The sequence below is a fragment of the Geotrypetes seraphini genome, chromosome 6, assembly GCF_902459505.1.
Source record: "Geotrypetes seraphini chromosome 6, aGeoSer1.1, whole genome shotgun sequence".
NCBI lineage: Eukaryota > Metazoa > Chordata > Amphibia > Gymnophiona > Dermophiidae > Geotrypetes > Geotrypetes seraphini.
In genome coordinates, this window is record NC_047089.1 from 2,771,170 (window position 1) to 2,788,806 (window position 17,637).

Genomic DNA, 17,637 nt, shown 5'->3' on the forward strand with positions numbered 1-17,637 from the left:
GAATCCCCACTATGTGAAACCGTAGAGGAATGCTCTGTTGTGCAGAAAGGCTAAAGAGTTCCGAAAGAGCCTCCCTTCTATCTTCCGTAAGATGAATCATTGGGAGAGACTGAACATAATGTCGGATTTGGTAATATGCAAACAGATCCTTTGGCTGTAATTCAAATGTCTTCTGCAATTCTACAAAAGTTGCTAGTCTCCCCTCCTCTGAAAACAAGTGAAATAGATATTGAAGTCCCCGAGCACTCCATCTCTGATAGGTAGTATTTTGCATTCCAGGTTGAAAGGCTCCATTGCCCTGGATGGGTAAATATAAGGAAACCCCAGAAGACAATTTTGCAGATTTACAAACCCACTTCCATGTATGCCGAGCTGGCGCAAATATCGGATAGTGAGACAGCAAAGAACGCATTTGTGGATCCGCCACATGTAAGAAATAGCTCACATGAAACGGAGCCAACAAAGACAACTCCAGTGACGTTGCAGTAAAATCCGATGTCCCCCTAAACCAATCATTAATATGTCTCATCTGGCATGCCATAGAGTACCAACGCACATTCAATAAACCATAACCCCCCTATCCTTAGGTAAACACATCCTAAGGAATGACATTCGGGATCGTTTACCAGCCCAAAGGAAGCATCGTAAACCTTTAGTTAATCGAGCATTATGTGTATAAGATAAGAGCAGAGGCAGGACCTGAAAACGATATAACCATTTGGGAAATATCACCATGAAGATACAGTATTACACATGTAGAAAGGGAGAAAACCCATCTGATACCAAGAAGGAATCATCGATCTTAGAGATTCAAAACAAATCATTGCCTAGCAAGCATCTTTCGGACCTTAGGAATCTCTCCCCCTCTTTTACTAACGCATAGCCCGGGTCTTAGCACCGGCAGTGGCAGTAACTGCTCCAATGGGGCATGTTCCATCTCAGAGGTTACAGCAACCCTTTTCTTCAGGCAGCCACAAGGGGCAATAGCGAGTGGGCTTTGCTCCTACCCTCATTGCTCCTAGTAGACCCCCAGAGGACTAGTATTCTATGAGGGCCATTCCATGCAGAACTGCTGTTTTGGAATTCCCACTTTGAGGGCATCTAACTTTGGTGACCTTTATTGAATTCCCCCCCCTCCCCTCCAAGTGTCTGAGGGAGGAAATATCACAAGCACTGGATCGCATATAGTTTTTCCCCTAGAGGGGCTGATTCTATAAATGGTGTCTAAATTGGCCAACACCTAGAAAAATGGTGCTGCCGCACAAGCATTTTTTGCTAATGGTATTTTTCCCTGGTAACAATTATATAACTTTCCTTTCTGATAGATATTACATTACATTATGTTGCATTACATTAGTGATTTCTATTCCGCCATTACCTTGCGGTTCAAGGCGGATTACATAAGATTTACCAGGAGGTTACAAGAATTGTAACTTTACATAAAAATTGTGATAGGTAACAAGAATTGTAGCTTTACATGAGAATTGCCATAGGGATTACATATGAATTACCTAAGAAATTGTTGGGAACTTGAGGTGATACATGTTGGGTAGTTAAAAACTTTTTAGATTTGAAAGGGGTTAGAGAGTGTGGTGGTGGAATTTGGGATAGTCCTAATGAATATGCGTGAGAGAGATTTGCATATAATGGAGGTGACAGGCATGCAAATCTGCCCCATGCATATTCATTAGGGCTATCCCAAAAACCCGACTGGCCTGGTGGTCCTCCAGGACAGGGTTGGGAACCACTGATTTACAGAATAGCAATTAACGGTGCCTATGTAAAAACTTAGGCCAGGGTTTTAAAGGCCTACATTTCAGGCACCTAAGTTTCTAGAGAATCATGCTTAGTAGAGCCTAAGTCATGCTCCTCCCATAGAAATATCCACTTATAAGAATAGCCTTACTGGGTCAGACCAATGGTCCATCAAGCCCAGCAGTCCGTTCTCACTTAGGTGTTATGCACTGCTAACCACCATGTGATAGCTGCCTTTCGCCCAATTAATTTTTTACCATAAGAACATAAGAAATGGCTTCGCCGGATCAGACTCTAGGTCCATCCAGTCCGGCGACCCGCACCCGCGGAGGCCAAGCCAGATGTTCCCTGCTGAGAAACCTTGTTTACTCGTATCCCCCAATGTGATTTACCAATTATTGAGGCTATTAAGGGTATTTTACCAATTAAGTTAGGTGCCTAAGAGGTGCCTTTATAGAATCAGTCCCTGTGTATGTCAATGTTGATAAAGAATCCTGCCTATTTGAGGGGCAAAGTTCAAATACCCCAATGGACACACAAATTTGTCCCTAATGTCCAGGTGATGATCCTGATAATAATAAAGATCTTTCAGCAAATGTACAAAAGGTTTTCAGTTAGGACTTAAATTTGTCAAGGGATTTTTCAAGACTGATGTCTGATGGGAGAGCGTTCCATAATGTTGGGGCTGTGATGAAGAATATGGAGTTGTGGGTCGTGTTATAAAACAATTCCCTAATGGATGGAACTGTTAATAAATTTAGATTGTTAGATTTTCATACTCATGGGGAAGCCTTTTATATCTTCCCCAAGCCCTTTGGTCTGCGATACTGACCCCTTCCCTTTCCACATCAGTAATCCTTTCTCCTCCCAGCCCCATCGGCGGTGCAGTTTTGGAGGTGACTCATGCTACACGGGCATCAAGAGCAGGACAGGTTTGTCTTCAGCTGGTAGGACACGGAGGTCACAATTTCTAATCTCAGTTTATATTCATGTCAACCTTTTCCCCCTTTTTTGGAAAATGGTTATCTCGGTTTATATTCGAGTATATACGGTATACAGTACTCCCCCGATATTCGCGGGGCTTCTGTTGCAGGAACCCCCGTGAAAGTTGAAAAACCGTGAATACGGTTTTTAGCAGGGGAGACAGGAGAGAGCGGCCGGAGCGCCGGCGAGTGAAGGAAATCACTTGTGGTATGCTTAGTGTGACCATATGGCTCCAGAAAAAAGGGGACGGATTGAGACATCCGGGTTTTACTTCCATTGAAAGCAATGGAAGTAAGGAGAACAGATTGAGACATCTTGGTTGCTTTCAATCCCCTTTTTTCTGGAGCCTTAGGTATGCTCCGAGCGCCTCTTCCTGGACTAAAGTTGACCTTTGACACGTAGCGGACCGCGAATCGGTGGGGGGAGCTTAAGTCATGGCCATGGTGAAGACCAGACCACTCGCTCCCCTTCCGCCCGCGCGCAGCACGTCACTTCCGGGCCCCGCACCTGGGAAGTGACGTCACTGGGCGAGCGCCAGTCTGATGTTGAAGCTGGCATGGTAAGATGACGCTCTTTTCAGCCCCTCCCTCTCCCGTTTAGGCGCTGCTTTCGCGCCGCAGTTCAGGAGCGGGAAAGCGCTTTCAGCATCTCCTCACGATTGTGCGCGAGCTCGATTGGCATCGGAGGGCGCCCACGAGCCGCGCTTCAGACGTCACCGCGCGCGCGCGCGCTTTCTCCTCCTCCCTGTCTCTCCGTGCCGTGAACGTCAGCACGTCACGCAGGTGTCCGCTACGTGAGGCTCCGCCCAGGGCACGCAGCGGCAGGAGCGGCGCCGGAGCCGGTGAGTCGGGGGGGGGAGGGGGGAGTCGGTAGCGCGCAGCGGCCGTCGTACGTCCCCGGCCCGGCCGCGCGCTCAGCTGGGCAGCGCGAGCGTTGGCCGTCCCTCCCCCTCCCCACCTGACAGCTCTCCCTCGCGCGCCCGCACCTGGCTGCACGCGGCCTCCTGGTGCTCTGAAGAGCCTCCTCCCTCCTGCACGCGCCCCGCAGCGTGGCATTGGGGGTCAGCTTTCCCTCTGATGTCACTTCCTAGGAGCGGGACCCGGAAGTGCGCCGACTGGGCAGCGAGGGGCAGGGGTGCCACCCACCCGCTCCCACCAAGACAGCACCTTCCTACTGTCCTTATCAATGCATGATTTTACAGCCTAATGTCAACCTTAGTCTTCCTTCCCATCCCCCATTGACATACACAGCACCCACACGCAGGGCGTATGATGCCAATGCGATTTAAAATACCCAAACGGCATCCTTGCCTGTCTTCGGCTGCCCCTGGGTATAATGGACATCAGTCCGGTCCTCGAGGTCTACTGGCGGGCCAGGTTTTCAGGATATCCCCAATGAACTTGCATGAGAGAGATTTGCATACCAAGAAGGCAGTGCAGGCAAATCTCTCTCATGCATTTTCATTGGGGATATCCTGAAAACCTGGCCTGCCAGTAGATCTTGAGGACCGGACTTGGGCAGCCCTGCGTTACATTAATACTAACAGGAACAGTAATTGCCACTAATATTGCTTGTGTAACTAGCATTATGCTCGGCAGATCATAAATATGAACTGTTCTTACCTCAAGATCAGTTCACAAAACTTGATGCAATTTGAAGTGATAAAAATGACACCAACAGATGGACGTTATTGATCCTGTAGTTTGAGTCTATGATCTCTGTCTGTCTTTGAGAGCAAGGCATATAGACCAGAAGGAAAAATGGCAAATTTTCTTTCCTTTGGTTGCACAGTAACAAACCGATCCAGGACATGTGGGCTATGCCCATTTGCCAGCAGGTGGAAATAGAGCACACTGAGTTTTACTATGCCTTAAGAGCCAATGTATTGTGATGACAAAGCAATCTGTGGACAAATAATGAGCATATCACTGTCATCATTCCAGTCTCCTCTGCTCGCAACCTTGGAGTGGTCTTCGATTCCAACAAACTGCTAAGGCCTGTCACTTCTATCTATCTCTACAACATCACCAAAATTCACCCCTTCCTCTCTGAGCATACTACCCGGACCTTTGTCCACACTCTTGTAACCTCACACTTAGATTACTGCAATCTACTTCTAACTGGTTGCCTCTCCCCCCTACAGTCTTGCCAAAACTGTGCTACACGACTCATCTTCTATCAACCTTGCTACACTCATGTCACCCCTCTCCTTAAATCACTTCACTGGCTCCTTATCTGCCTTTGCATAGAGTTCAAACTCCTATTGCTGACCTACAAGTGTGATCATTCTGCTGCCCCTCAATATCTCTCTTTTCTTCTCTCTCCTTATATACCTCCCAAAGAACTCCGTTCCTCAGTTAAGCCACTCTCAGCAGTATCCTTCTCTTCCACTGCCAAACCCAGACTTTGGTTCCTTTCATCTAGCTGCCCCCTATGCCTGGAATAAATTACTCGAGTTTGTCCGCAAAGTCTCTTCCCTTACCTTGTTTACAGGCAGACTGAAAACGCACCTTTTTGATGTAGCCTTCAGTCCATAACCCTACTCCCCACAGCCCACCAACCCAGCCAGCAGATTAATTGTTCCCTTTAACTGTATTCGTGACATCCTGTTTAGATTGTAAGCTCTTTAGAGCAGGGACTGTCTTCTTTGTGACTCTGTACAGCGCTGCGTGCATCTGGTAGTGTTATAGAAATAATAATCGTAGTAGTGTACCAGGAAAGGTCTTCTGCCTCTAAAATAAACAAAATGTAGGATAACCAAGTATACTGTCCCAACTCAGTGAATATCAGAGTAGTCTTCAGACTTAACGAACCACCAATAACCGAACCACAAAAACAGCAGATGAGGGAGGGATCCTGGATTGATTTGTCGCTACTAAATGGAAAGAAATGAGCAGGCAAGAACTAATTTCTCCTTTAGCACAACACAGATTGATTTAGTACTTGTGCGGAAGAATCTTCCTTAGTTATCACATCCTGTCAGTAATGCCTGGAAAAGGTAGTTGCCAAAGACCAGCTCACTGACCCGCTGATCTCATTCAGAAGAATTGCACAAGATTCAGCAAAGGAAGTAGCCACTCTGCCGTAATAGAATGAGCTCAAAAGGCTGGAGGAAGCTCCTTACCCAATAAAATTGAATTGCTGTGGCTTCCTTCATCCAACAAGAAATCATACCTTTAGAAGCAAAGTTTGTCCTGCTTATACTGTGAGTAACCCATTCTGGGTTCCTTTGGGAGGACGGGCTAAATATATATATATAAATATGATCCTAGTGTCTGAATTCATTCATCACTTCTAAGTATTGGAGGAAAACTAGGCGAGCTTCCAAGAAACAAAGATTGGACTAGTCAGCGCCTTGGTCCTCCTTATGGAAGGAAGGTAGCAGCCTGGCTCAAATGGACCGATGATATCACTTAGGGAAGAAAGGAAGGCACCATTCAGATGGAACCTCCGCCCTCCCCGCCTAGGGGAGGTTGGATAGATCTTCCTAGCTAAAGCAATGGCCATCAAGAACACTGACTTAAAAGTGTGATCTTTAAGAGCCAAGTGGCTCAAAAGGGGCTCTCTGAAGAGACTTCAACATCAGGTTAATGTTCTACTGAGGACGGATAGAAAGAAGAGGAGGCTGTAAATGATTAACCCTTGCAGGAAGTGCACTACATCCAAGTGAGCTGCCAGAGAAGAATTGCTCACCCAACCCCTGTAGCATGCCAGGCCAGCCACCTGAACCTTCAGAAAATTCAAGGCCAGACCCTTCTTGGAGAAAGGTAAGGAGCTGTGGAACAGAAGCCTGGAAAGGAGAAATTGCCCACTCCTGGCACTATGCATCTAGCATAGAGAATGACCCCATCTCCGCAGGAGCTCAATTTTCCTGTCCTGTCCCTACGAGTTTTGGCCCTGTCCCTGCTCCATTCCTGTAAACTCTGCCTTAACAGCACAAGCCTCGAACACGTATGATTTTAAAGTGTTTGAGGCTTGTGCAGATGAGGATGGAGCTTGCAGAAATGGGGCAGGGGCAGGGGCAGGCAAAGAACTCATCGGGATGGGGAAAAATTTGTCTATTCTCTATTCTAGCACTTTTCACACTCTAGCATAGACCGTAGAAGTCTATTGCTTTCTCATGATCACATCATCAGGATGACTTTTTTCTTTGTTTTGACCATTCAATAGGCAGGCTGTAATAATAATAACTTTATTCTTCTATATCGCCATAGTCGAAAGACTTCTAGGCAGTTCACATTCGAAGAAGGCTGGACAATCAGCGAATTACAGGAAGCAAGAAGTGAGGGTTACATAAGAAATAGGTAGAGGACAGCAAATTAGAGAGAGGGAGAATATATCATTGTGAGTGGAGAGGCTTCTGTTTAGGAGATGAATTTGTCAAACAGAAAGGTTTTGATGGATTTTCGGAATGCGCCATAGGTCAGACTGGCTCTATTTATCTAGTTATCCATCCAGGACTGCTGTCTGCCTGCTTGGAACATGAAGGTCCTGTCCAAAAAGGATTAGTATTTGCAGCCTGTGATCTTTGGGTACGTAAAAATGTTTCGGTTTCTGGTTGGTCATGTGGGGTTGTGTAATATGAAGTGTAGCAGGTAGGAAGGCGCTAGATCCCAGACCTGCTTGAAACAAATACAGGCAAATTTGAACAGAATACGCATCTCCATTGGCAATCCGTGCAACTTTTTGTAGTAAGGGCTGATGTGGTCATTTTTCCTCAAACCGAAGATCAAACAAACTGCTGTGTTTTGCACTATTCTTAATTTTTGTACTTTTTTTTTTTTTGGGGGGGGGGATACCTAGGTAAACAATGTTGCAGTAGTCCAGTGTTGATAGGATCAGAGACTGCACCAGTAGTCTAAAAGACTTAGCGTCAAAGTATATTTTAATGGTCCTTAGTTTCCAGAGTGTACAAAAGCATTTCTTCATCACTAAGTTTGTGTGGTCTGCCATGGTTAGGTGTGTGTCCAGTGTGATACCCAGTATTTTTATGGTTTTGGAGATTTGGTAATCGTGGCCGTTTAATTGTAATGATGTTCTGGTAATTTTGTCCTTGGGACTTGCCAAGAAGACTTTTGTCTTTTCTGTGTTTAGTTTCAGTTTGAAGTTGGTTGTCCATTTTTCGATTTCGGTCATTATATGAGAAAGGTTATTTATTGTTTTGTTTGTTATGTCATTTAAGGGGATTAGGATGGATATATCATCTGCATATATATAATGGTTTAAGCTTAACTTTTTTAATAGATGGCCTAAGGATGAGATGTAGATGTTGAATAATGTGGGTGATAGTGGGGAGTCTTGGGGAACCCCTGAGGGGTTTTTCCATGGTTTAGAGTAATTCCCTTTGCTGGCTACTTGGTATGATCTATTGGTTAGGAATTCCTGGAACCATTTCTTTACCTTTCCCGAGAGCCCCATTGTGTCTAGGCATAGTAGCATAATTTCGTGGTCTACTAGATCGAACGCACTGCAAAGGTCAAGTTGCAAAATCAGTGCACTTTTACCCTTGCTGAAAAGATCATATAGGTGGTTTAGGATGGAAGCTATAACTGTTTCCGTGCTGTATCCTTTTCTGAATCCTTATTGATGTTCACCAAGGATGTTGAATTTGTCTAGGTAGTTCACTAGTTCCAAGTTGACCAATCCTTCCTGAAGCTTAGTGAATAGGGGGATGCTTGCTATAGGCCTGTAATTGGATGTCAGGGTTATTGAGTTTTTCTGATCTTTGGAGTTAGGTGTGATCAGTATGTGACCCATGTCCTCATTCAGTATTCCGTTAGTAAGAGTAGTTGTAAGCCATGTGAATAGTTCCTTTTTAAAGTCTGGTGGAGCAACTTTCATGATTTTAGATGGACATTCCTCCAGTAGGCAGTTTGACTTTGTGTATTTATTGAATAAAGTTAGGAATTGATGCCAGTTTGGAAGCTCGAAGTGTCTGCTCTGGATTCCTGATCGTGGGGTCCAAAGTAGAAATCTGTGTTGGTTTTGGGCATGGGTATTGTTGCTCTTAGGTCGGTGATTTTATTTTTAAATAAATTGGCTAGGTTTTGAGCAGATGGATGGCTTGCGTTGTCTTTTTTCAGGATTCGAGATGTGTCTGTTATTGTTTTTACTAGTTTGAACAGTTCTTTACTATTTATTTTTGATGTACCTATTTTCTGTGAATAGTGTTTTATGCGTTTTTCTTTGATCAGAGTTTTGTATATTTTCATTTTTTGTTTCCAGTTTGTCTTGTCTTTTTCTTTGTTTGTTTTTTTCCAGATTCTCTCCAATTTTCTTAGTTCCTGTTTGCAGGTTAATAGTTCTGTATCGAGCCATTCATTTAATACTCTTCTAGCACAGGGGCTCTTAACCAAAAAAGTATTTTGGAGGACAAGACATTGTTGCCATCAGGACTGGATAAAATGGATTCAAACCTGTTTTGTTGCAACTTGACTATTGTAACTGCAGTTTAATGGTAAATTTTGAATACAGCTCATAGAAAGACTAACTCTTCAATACTGCAGGTAGATTGTAGTGCAAATAAATTTGAGAAAGCTAATCTTTTATTAAGTTACACTGGCAGTCTAATATAGGGTTGAACGGTTTCATATTCAAAATAATTCGGGCTGTGCCCCTTTTCCTTTAAGTTAGCATCTTTTCCCAGTTCCAACAAGGAACAAGGATTCTCTTATGTCTGATCCCTGACGCAAAAGGGATCAGACATAAGAGAATCTTCTCTCAAACTGTTATGTGTCAAGCAGCTCTGACCTGGAATGCCCTTCCATTGAAGATCAGTTCTTAAACTGATTAGATGATATTTCAGAGGAAGTTAAAAACTTATTTATATGAGAGAGATTTCTGTTTGAGTTAAATTTTTATTTGATTTATTTTATGCCATGTCTATATATTTTAGAAATGTCTGATAAATGTTGTTGCAATCTGAGTAAGAGCATAGTTGGTAATTTGTGGATATGTTTATTTCTATTTGTATTTAGTCAAAGAATGTGTTTTATAGGAACTAATTTGGTTTAATTAAACTTGAGACCAAAAAACAGTGGCAGGTGTTAGTTTCATAGTGTGTGTGGTTAATTCACAGGTTGGTGATATTACTCCTGGCAGAATTCTGCTTATTCTAGGAATAAACAGTGGATTTTCTCAAGTCCATTTTAATATAGTGGCTTGTGGACTTTTCTTTGATGAAACTAGTCAAACTTTTTTTAAACCCTGCTAAGCTAACTGCATTCACCACATTCTCCAGCAACAAATTCCAGAGTTTAATTACATGTTGAGTGAAGAAATCTTTTCTCCGGTTTGTTTTAAATCTGCTATTTAGTAGCTTCATTGCATGCCCCCTAGTCCTAGTATTTTTGGGAAGAGTAAACAAGCAATTTGCATCTACCCGTTCCACTCCACTAAGTGTCCCCCCTGTAACTTTGTTGAGTATCTTTTAGTCTTTGTAATTTTTGATGGAGTAAAAAATAGATTTACTTATTCCTGTTCTATACCACTGAGGATTTTTTAGACCTCTATTATATCTCCACTGAGCCATCTCTTCTTCAAGCTGAAGAGATCTAACCTCTTTAGCCTTTCCTCATAGGAAAGTTGTTCCATCCTCTTTATCATACCTTTTCTGGAGCTTTTCTGATCTTTTTATTTTAATCTCAAATACCGTATATACTCAAATATATACCAAGATTTTTGGGCCAAAAATGGGAGTCTTGGTTTCTATTTGAGTCCTCCCCTAAGCTGCATTATCCCGCACCCCTCCGATATGAACTTCAGGCCTGCATTTAGCCCTGATGATCCAGGGGTGATCTGGGACAGGATCGATCCCTCCTACTTCCTGTCCTAGCCAGCTCTGCTCCATCCTGCCTCCCTCCCCTCCCCCAGACCCATCCATAGCCTACCTTTGATGCCCTGGTGGTCCAGAGGTGAACTGGAACAAGAGCGATGCTCCTATGCTCGTGGCCCATGCAGACTCACTGTTGAAATGATCTGATACGAGTTCCCGTGGCAACCTCACGAGACTTGGTCTTTTTTTTTTTTAGATTTTAGGTAGCTTTAAACTTTCTGGTCTTAGAAATGAAAAAGAGGAAGCAGCACTTCGGACTGAGGCTCAGGTGATGTTCTATAAGGTCCCTGTTCACATTCAGCAAACATTTGTGGCATTTATTTATTTATGTACCATTTAAACCTAAACGGTTTACATATCGTTAAAATAATTCAGTAAGACAAATAAAACCAAAGAAAGATTAACATAATCAAAAGAACAATCACAAAGATCAGTTCCTAGAAAAATGCATTAACAGTTTTCTGAAATTACCCTTGTCATAACATTTTCGTAATTGACCGACAAGAGAGTTCCACAGTTTGACCCCTGCACAGCAAAAGGCCATTTTACTGGTCTCAGCATATTTTGGATTAGCATTTGTTTTTAATAACACTGAGTTCTCTGAACGCAAAGACCTAGATGGTAAATAGTTTAACATCTTACTTTTAAACAATTCAGGTATGGTTCCATACAAGAACTGATGGCAAATATTATTGCTTTATATTGAGATCTAAAAACAACAGGCAGACAGTGTAATTGTTGGAGATAGGGCGAGATGTGATCGTATTTAGATACGCCTCTTATCAACCTTGCTGCAGCGTTCGGCACAACTTGCAATGCCCTTCATCTTGTCTTAGTTATTCCAAGATACAGGACATTGCAATAGTCAAGTCTAGATAATGCCATTGCCTGAACTACTATGCGGAAATCGTAAGGAGACAACATTGGCTTTACGCGAGGCAAGAAGTGTAAAAAAAATAAAAAAGCCCTAATGAAACAATTCAGGAGACAATTATTCAATTGAAGGGTCAAAGATTTGAAAATTTTGGGAATATCTCTGGATCGTAGCTTAACTTTTAGGAAGCATACAGACTTGTTAATTAAAAAAAGTTATGCAATATTGAGGACCATTAAGAAGTTTTTTGATATGGTCCACTTTGGATTATTGTAATATTGTTTATTTAGGGTTACCAAAAAAGACTTTATGAAGACTCTGATTAGTTCAGAATCATGTCAGTCCTTTTTACGCTAGACTGCATTGGCTGCCATTTGGGGCCAGAGTGTTTTTAAAGTTTGGGTGTATTTGTTACAAGGCACTTTTTGGATTATTACCCTCTTATTTGGTATCCTATTTGAAATTGTCTTATTCAACAAAATGTACCAGAAATTTCGGCAGGTTCATCTTCCCTACCCCATGGGCCTGTCGTTATAAGACTTTTTTGGAATATCAGGCAGGGAAGATGAACTCCTGGATGGGCCCACTGATTGCTCAAGCCCATTCATATTTTACATTTAGGAAATCATTATAAACTTACCTATTCGATGAACAAGAATGCTGATTTGAGTAATATTCATGATGGGGGTTTTTATACTTCATTTAATTTTTGTTTAATATATTAATTGATACTGTACTAATGATTGTATGTAGAAGTATGTTTTGAAATTGTATTTCCGGCTGACTAGTTTCAGCTTTCTGTTGTTAACCGCCTAGAACTGCTGATGGGGCGGTATACAAGAAAATAAATTATTATTATTATTATTAGCGCAAAACATGCTTGTACAGTTTTTGCAACTTGTAAATTCATTGAGAAGCCACAATCCAACTTTACACCCAGAACTGTCATTGACTCACTCACTGTATTTTCTTGGGTAATTCAAAAAAGTGGTTCAAATAAAAGAAGAGAAAAATCCATACCCACATTTAACTTCCTTCTTCCCATTGTCCTGTGAGTGCTCCCAGATAAACTGTGATTTGACGATCCTGGTTTCCTGAGAGTTGATTTTTTCAAATAGCACACCCACAGTATATATGCATAAGAAATTTGCATCTAGTTGCTTTCTCTGATGTATGCAGACTTAGTTGTTTAGTAAAGATTCTTTTCCTTCTCACTTTATTAAGAATCCCTTTTTGCTTTTTATTAAAATGCCTGCTTAACTACAAATCTTGGCAATTATCCATCCATCTTCAAAAAATGTAACCTTGATGGAATGCTGCCCTGCACTTATCGCCTAGTATCAAAGGTACTGAAGAAGGCGGTTCTTGACTTTCTGTGGACAAGATTAAACAGTTTGCACCTCGGGTCAGTCTGCCTTTCAACTGGGTCTTCAGTACCAAGTATGTGTTAAAGTATTATCTAGTGCAGGGGTCCCCAAAGTCCCTCCTTGAGGGCCGAATCCAGTCGGGTTTTCAGGATTTCCCCAATGAATCTGCATGAGATCTATGTGCATGCACTGCTTTCAATGCATATTCATTGGGGAAATCCTGAAAACCCAACTGGATTAGGCCTTCAAGGATCTAGTGTAATTAGTGGAGGAGTAGCCGAGTGGTTAATGCAGCGGACTGTGATCTGAGAAACTGGGTTCCAATCCCACTGTAGCTCCCTGGGCCAGTCACCCAGCCCCCATTGTCCCAGGAGCATACTCCACCCCCCGTAGATTTTGAGCCAACTAGGAACAGAGAAATACCTCCATGGTGCTGTGCTATAGAAATGATTAGTGATAGTAGTGGAGTGTTGGAATCTATCATCAGTATTTGATTTAGTAGACCTCTGTCTTCTGATGAGATGGTTTGCTGGCATGGGTGTTGCAGGTCTTTCTCCAGGTCACCTCCTGACATGAGCTGTGCCTCAGGGGTTGGTCCTTGCTCTACCTCTGCTAATTCACACTTTGGCTATTATTTTGCTAGGAACATAGTTGGTTACCTCTTTAACAGAAACAGTAGCAGTCCAAACTATTTGGTTTATGGGCAAATCATCAGACTTCTGTCTGGTCCAGTATTTAGGTGTTCCATTTCTTTGGTGGATTCTGTAAGAATCTTACGTTGTGGTGTTGATTCTCACTTCCTTTTACAGGAACAGTTAATTGCAGTCACTAGGAGCTAGATACACTAAACATGGTCAGTAATACTGTGTGGGTCCACTGCGATCCAACCCCATCTTTCTTGTCCGATGGATCGCTGTGAGAGCGACTCGCACACATGCACAGATCCAGCAGGGGAAGCCCCGAAGCAGCCTCCTGCCACTCAGCTGTTCGGGGCAGGAAACCTTCTTTAGGGTTTTTTTTAGTGGACACAGATGTGCGGGTGTTACCCATGCATGATTACTGTCCCCATAAAAAAAAAAAAAAAAGTTGTACCAGCCCCCTTCCGACCACAGCCATCGCAACCCCCTCACCGATGACACATGAATCCCCCTGACTATGATGGTCACTCATTCCCTCCTGCCTCAGCAACCCACTCCCCCCATGAACCATCCTCTACCCTCTTCCCCCCAAAAAAAAGACTGGAGGGTTGCTTCCGTGAACCTCCCTACACCTCCCCAAACTCCCTACCCCGTCCATACCTTTGTCCGAAGTTGAGAGCAGGAGGGAGGCTCGGTCCCTCCAGCTCTGAGGCCTGCCAGTCCAAAATGGCGGGCCTTCCTCTCCTCATACATCAAGTGATACATGGGGAGGGGCCTAAAGCCCTGATTGGCTGAGATGCTTAAGTCCCCTACCAAGGGGAAGGGCCTTAGTTGTCTGAGCGAATTAGGGCCTTAAGCCTCTCCCCATGAATCACATGATGCACGGGGAGAGAAAGGCCTGCCATTTTGGACTGGCGGGCTTCAGAGCTGGAGGAACCATGCCTCTCTCCTGCTCTCAACTTTGGACAAAGGTTCAGGGGAGCATTCGGTGGCAAGAGGGAGTGGGTATCCCTCTTGCTAATTTTGGCTGGCACAGGGGTTTTTCGCGGGATCCATGGTTGTTGTCGGGGGTGGGAGGTGGCTTGGCTCATGTTTGTTTTTAATGTAGCAGATGTTGTGCATGTGTAACACACCCATCATCTGTGCCCATAAAAAAAAAAGTATGGCATGTTATAAATAGATTAATTTGCTTTTTTCGGATGGCTAAAAGCAATCACTTTTTTATATGCATTGACAAACCATGTTAGAGCATCATTCTCTATGCTAGTTTACAAGGCATTTCAGTATTAACGACCTTATTTGCCTGGCTGGATTGGAGAATAGGCGATTGTGCACAAAACCACATGGTGAGTTGTTTTGAGCATCGGTTTAGTGACGATCGCTGACTAAGTGCATCGAGCTCTAGGTCACCTTTCCTGACTAGCAAGGCATTGCAGATTTGGAGCTTTGGTTTTGAGTAGGATTGATTACAAAACTTTAAAGTTAGTTTCCACTGAACAAAATTTGGCTGTTTCACATTTGATCACATCACCTTGTTTTTGAGAGAAAAACACTTTCCCTTGTTTCTGAGCTAAATTAAAAAGTTCCTTTTGTTGTTGTTGATCAATTTAGACTGGATTGTCTAGATATTTTCAGATTTGCTTTTTCCCATGTAAGCCTGTTCAAACCTTACAATCATATGACTAACTGTATTTTCCAGCTCCAAATGTGTACAACATGTTATTTTTCTAATTTTATCTTTGAAACAATACTTACTCCAGCCTATCTTTAGGTTGAGCTATTTTTTTTTTTTTTTTTGGGTGTGTGTGTCAAAGTTTGGTTTGAAAACCCATTTTATGAGCATTGTGACCATAGTATCAAGATGGAGATGTTGTTGAATAGCTCATTGCAGTAATCCACGCGGAGCGTACTAAGGTATAGAGTAGTTGGGCAAAGTCATACTCTGAGAAGTAGTTCCTTATTTTCCGGAGTTGTAAAATAAGAAAGATACCACCTGAGAAATATGGTCAGAAAGCGACAGGTTGCAATCAAGGAGTATTCCTAAGCTGTAAACTTGGTCTTTCGCAGTTATAATAGTCGTGTCCCAGCACAGCAAGGGACGGGCATGGTCACAACGATCTTTACGGATTCAAAGGAATTCTGTCTTGGAGGCGTTCAGTTGCAGTTTGTTGACGGACATCAGTTTTTGATTTCAGAGAGGCAGGTTAGGAGTTTCGCAATCTGGGTGTCACAGGTTTCTCCTTGCGGTAGGTAAAGTTAGATGTCATCTGCGAAGGAATGAATCCGTATTTGGAGGCTATCTTTAGGACAGGTTTAACATAGAGATTGACTAGTAGGGGGGGATAGCAGAACCCCCTGCGGAACACCATATTTGATCGGTTTCAGTTTTAATAGCACATCATTGAGCAGAACGCTTTGGGATCTGCTATTTAGAAAAGAGGAGAACCATCGTAGCGCAATGTCTCTGATTCCTATTTCAGAGAGCCACTCAAGGAGGAGAGGGTGGTCAATAGTGTCAAAGGTCGCACTGAGATCCAGCAGCACCAGAAGGACATTATTACCCTTTCCAGCAGTCGTTGACAATGTCGAGAAGGACAGTTTCAGTACTGAGGAATTTCCTGAATCCCGTGGATAGGGCACCTTGTTCGTCAATGAAGGAATGTAATTGGAATAACACCGTTTTTTCCAGAATCTTGGAGACAGGTCTGAAGTTGCCGGCCACGTTAGGGTTGAGCATGAATTTTTTTTCAAGATCGGTCTGATGACCGCCGCCTTCCAGTTTGCAGGCACTATGCCTTTTTTGTAGGGAGGTGTTGATGAGAGGAAGGATGGAGTCTACAAAGGCATCCTTTGACTCCACTAGGAAGCGTGGCGAATAGGGGTCCAGGTTGGAGCCAGAAGGGCGAATTGTGCCTAGTATCTCAATGATCTCATTGCGGGAGACTATATTGAAGTTAGTTAGGTTCCCAGTTGTGGTTTTAGTTGTTTTGCCTGAGTTGCAGGGAGATAGTGTCTGTAATATAGCGGAGTCAAGGTGAGACCATATTTTGTCTACTTTGTCAGTAGTCTGAGAGTGTTTCGCTGTCGAGTTCAGTGTTAAGATATTGATTGTCTCCTTGTGATGTTGTGAATATATTTTTTGTTAGTTTGAAGAGGTTTTATGGGGGTCTTTAAGAGTTGTTCAGAGTAGTACTTCTTTTTAGCCTCTAGGGTGGCTATTTTATATACTTTATGCTGATCTTTCCATTTAGATCTGTCACTATTTAGTCTGGATTTGTACCATTTCCATTCCGCTCTCCTTAGTTCCCTTTTCTTAGGTCATCAGTAAACCAGGGGGAGGAATGTTTGCTGGGGTAGCATTTGATCTCTTTGGCCGGAACCAGCCCTTCATATTCTACTTTACATTAGACTCTCAGCTATCCGGCACCCATGGGGATTGGTGGATGCTGGATAACTTTTTCTGGTTGATTGAGACTTACTGAAAAAAAAAATAGTGTAGCAGCAGGCAACTGTTCCTGATAACACCCCTCCCTCCAGTCCTCGAAGTAGCAGAGCCAGTCCTGACAATCCCCCCCCCTCCCTCCCTTGGCCCCGAAGCAGCAGCATCAGCTGATCCTGACAATCCTGCTCCCTCCCTCCCTTACTGAAGCAATAGTAGCAGCTGGTGAACAGAAGAAGTGCCATACATAGGCTGCTTCCTTCCAGGGCATGGCCTTTCTTTTGCCGCATTGGAAGTGACAAGGCAGAGGAAAGCCTGTTCACCAGCTGCTGTTATTGTTTCAGTAAGAGAGGGAGGGAGGGGATTGTCAGAACCGGCTGCTTCGGGGCCAAGGGAGGAAGGGGGGTTGTCAGGATCAGCTTCTGCTGCTGCTTAGGGGGCTGAATGGAGGGAGGTTGGCTGAGGAGTGTGAGAGATTTTTTTGGCTGGCAGGTTTTTTGCCGGTTAGCTGAGATTCTACTTTCTATTCTAAACAAATTCTTATATTACACATTATTTTCCACAGGAAGCGAACCGTGGATCCTGTGGGGAAAATAGGGTTAGGTTCCTGCATGAAGAGTCCGGACACTTGGGGGCCATATCTGGAAGCAAAGCCTAACCGTGAGGTGAAAAGAACTTTTTTTTTTTTCTTTGAAGCGCCTGTTCGCGAATGGAGAATTTGATTGCAATTGATGCCACTGTGGATA

At 43.3% G+C, this 17,637-nt stretch overlaps 2 protein-coding genes across 6 annotated transcripts in view; one reads left to right on the forward strand and one right to left on the reverse strand.

The window, feature by feature from the left end:
• Window positions 1–3,509, reverse strand: part of CNGA4 (cyclic nucleotide gated channel subunit alpha 4) — a 41,738-nt gene extending 38,229 nt beyond the window's left edge. The window contains exon 1 of one of the 3 annotated variants that reach the window (XM_033949163.1): window positions 3,396–3,509. Coding sequence is in view for 1 of the 3 variants with exons in the window: in XM_033949161.1 (XP_033805052.1) it covers window positions 2,588–2,604 (17 nt within the window). In the remaining 2 variants the exon portion in view is untranslated. Of the gene's footprint in view, window positions 1–2,587; window positions 2,676–3,246; window positions 3,363–3,395 lie in introns of those variants that run through there. The other 2 variants (XM_033949162.1, XM_033949161.1) reach the window with 2 other exon arrangements.
• The window catches only part of FAM160A2 (family with sequence similarity 160 member A2), a 124,507-nt gene continuing 110,325 nt past the window's right edge, over window positions 3,456–17,637 (forward strand). For 2 of the 3 annotated variants that reach the window (XM_033949158.1, XM_033949159.1), the window contains exons 1-2: window positions 3,456–3,580; window positions 17,457–17,556. The gene's annotated coding sequence lies outside the window, so the exon portion shown is untranslated. The remainder of the gene's footprint in view (window positions 3,581–17,456; window positions 17,557–17,637) is intronic. The other variant, XM_033949157.1, reaches the window with a different exon arrangement.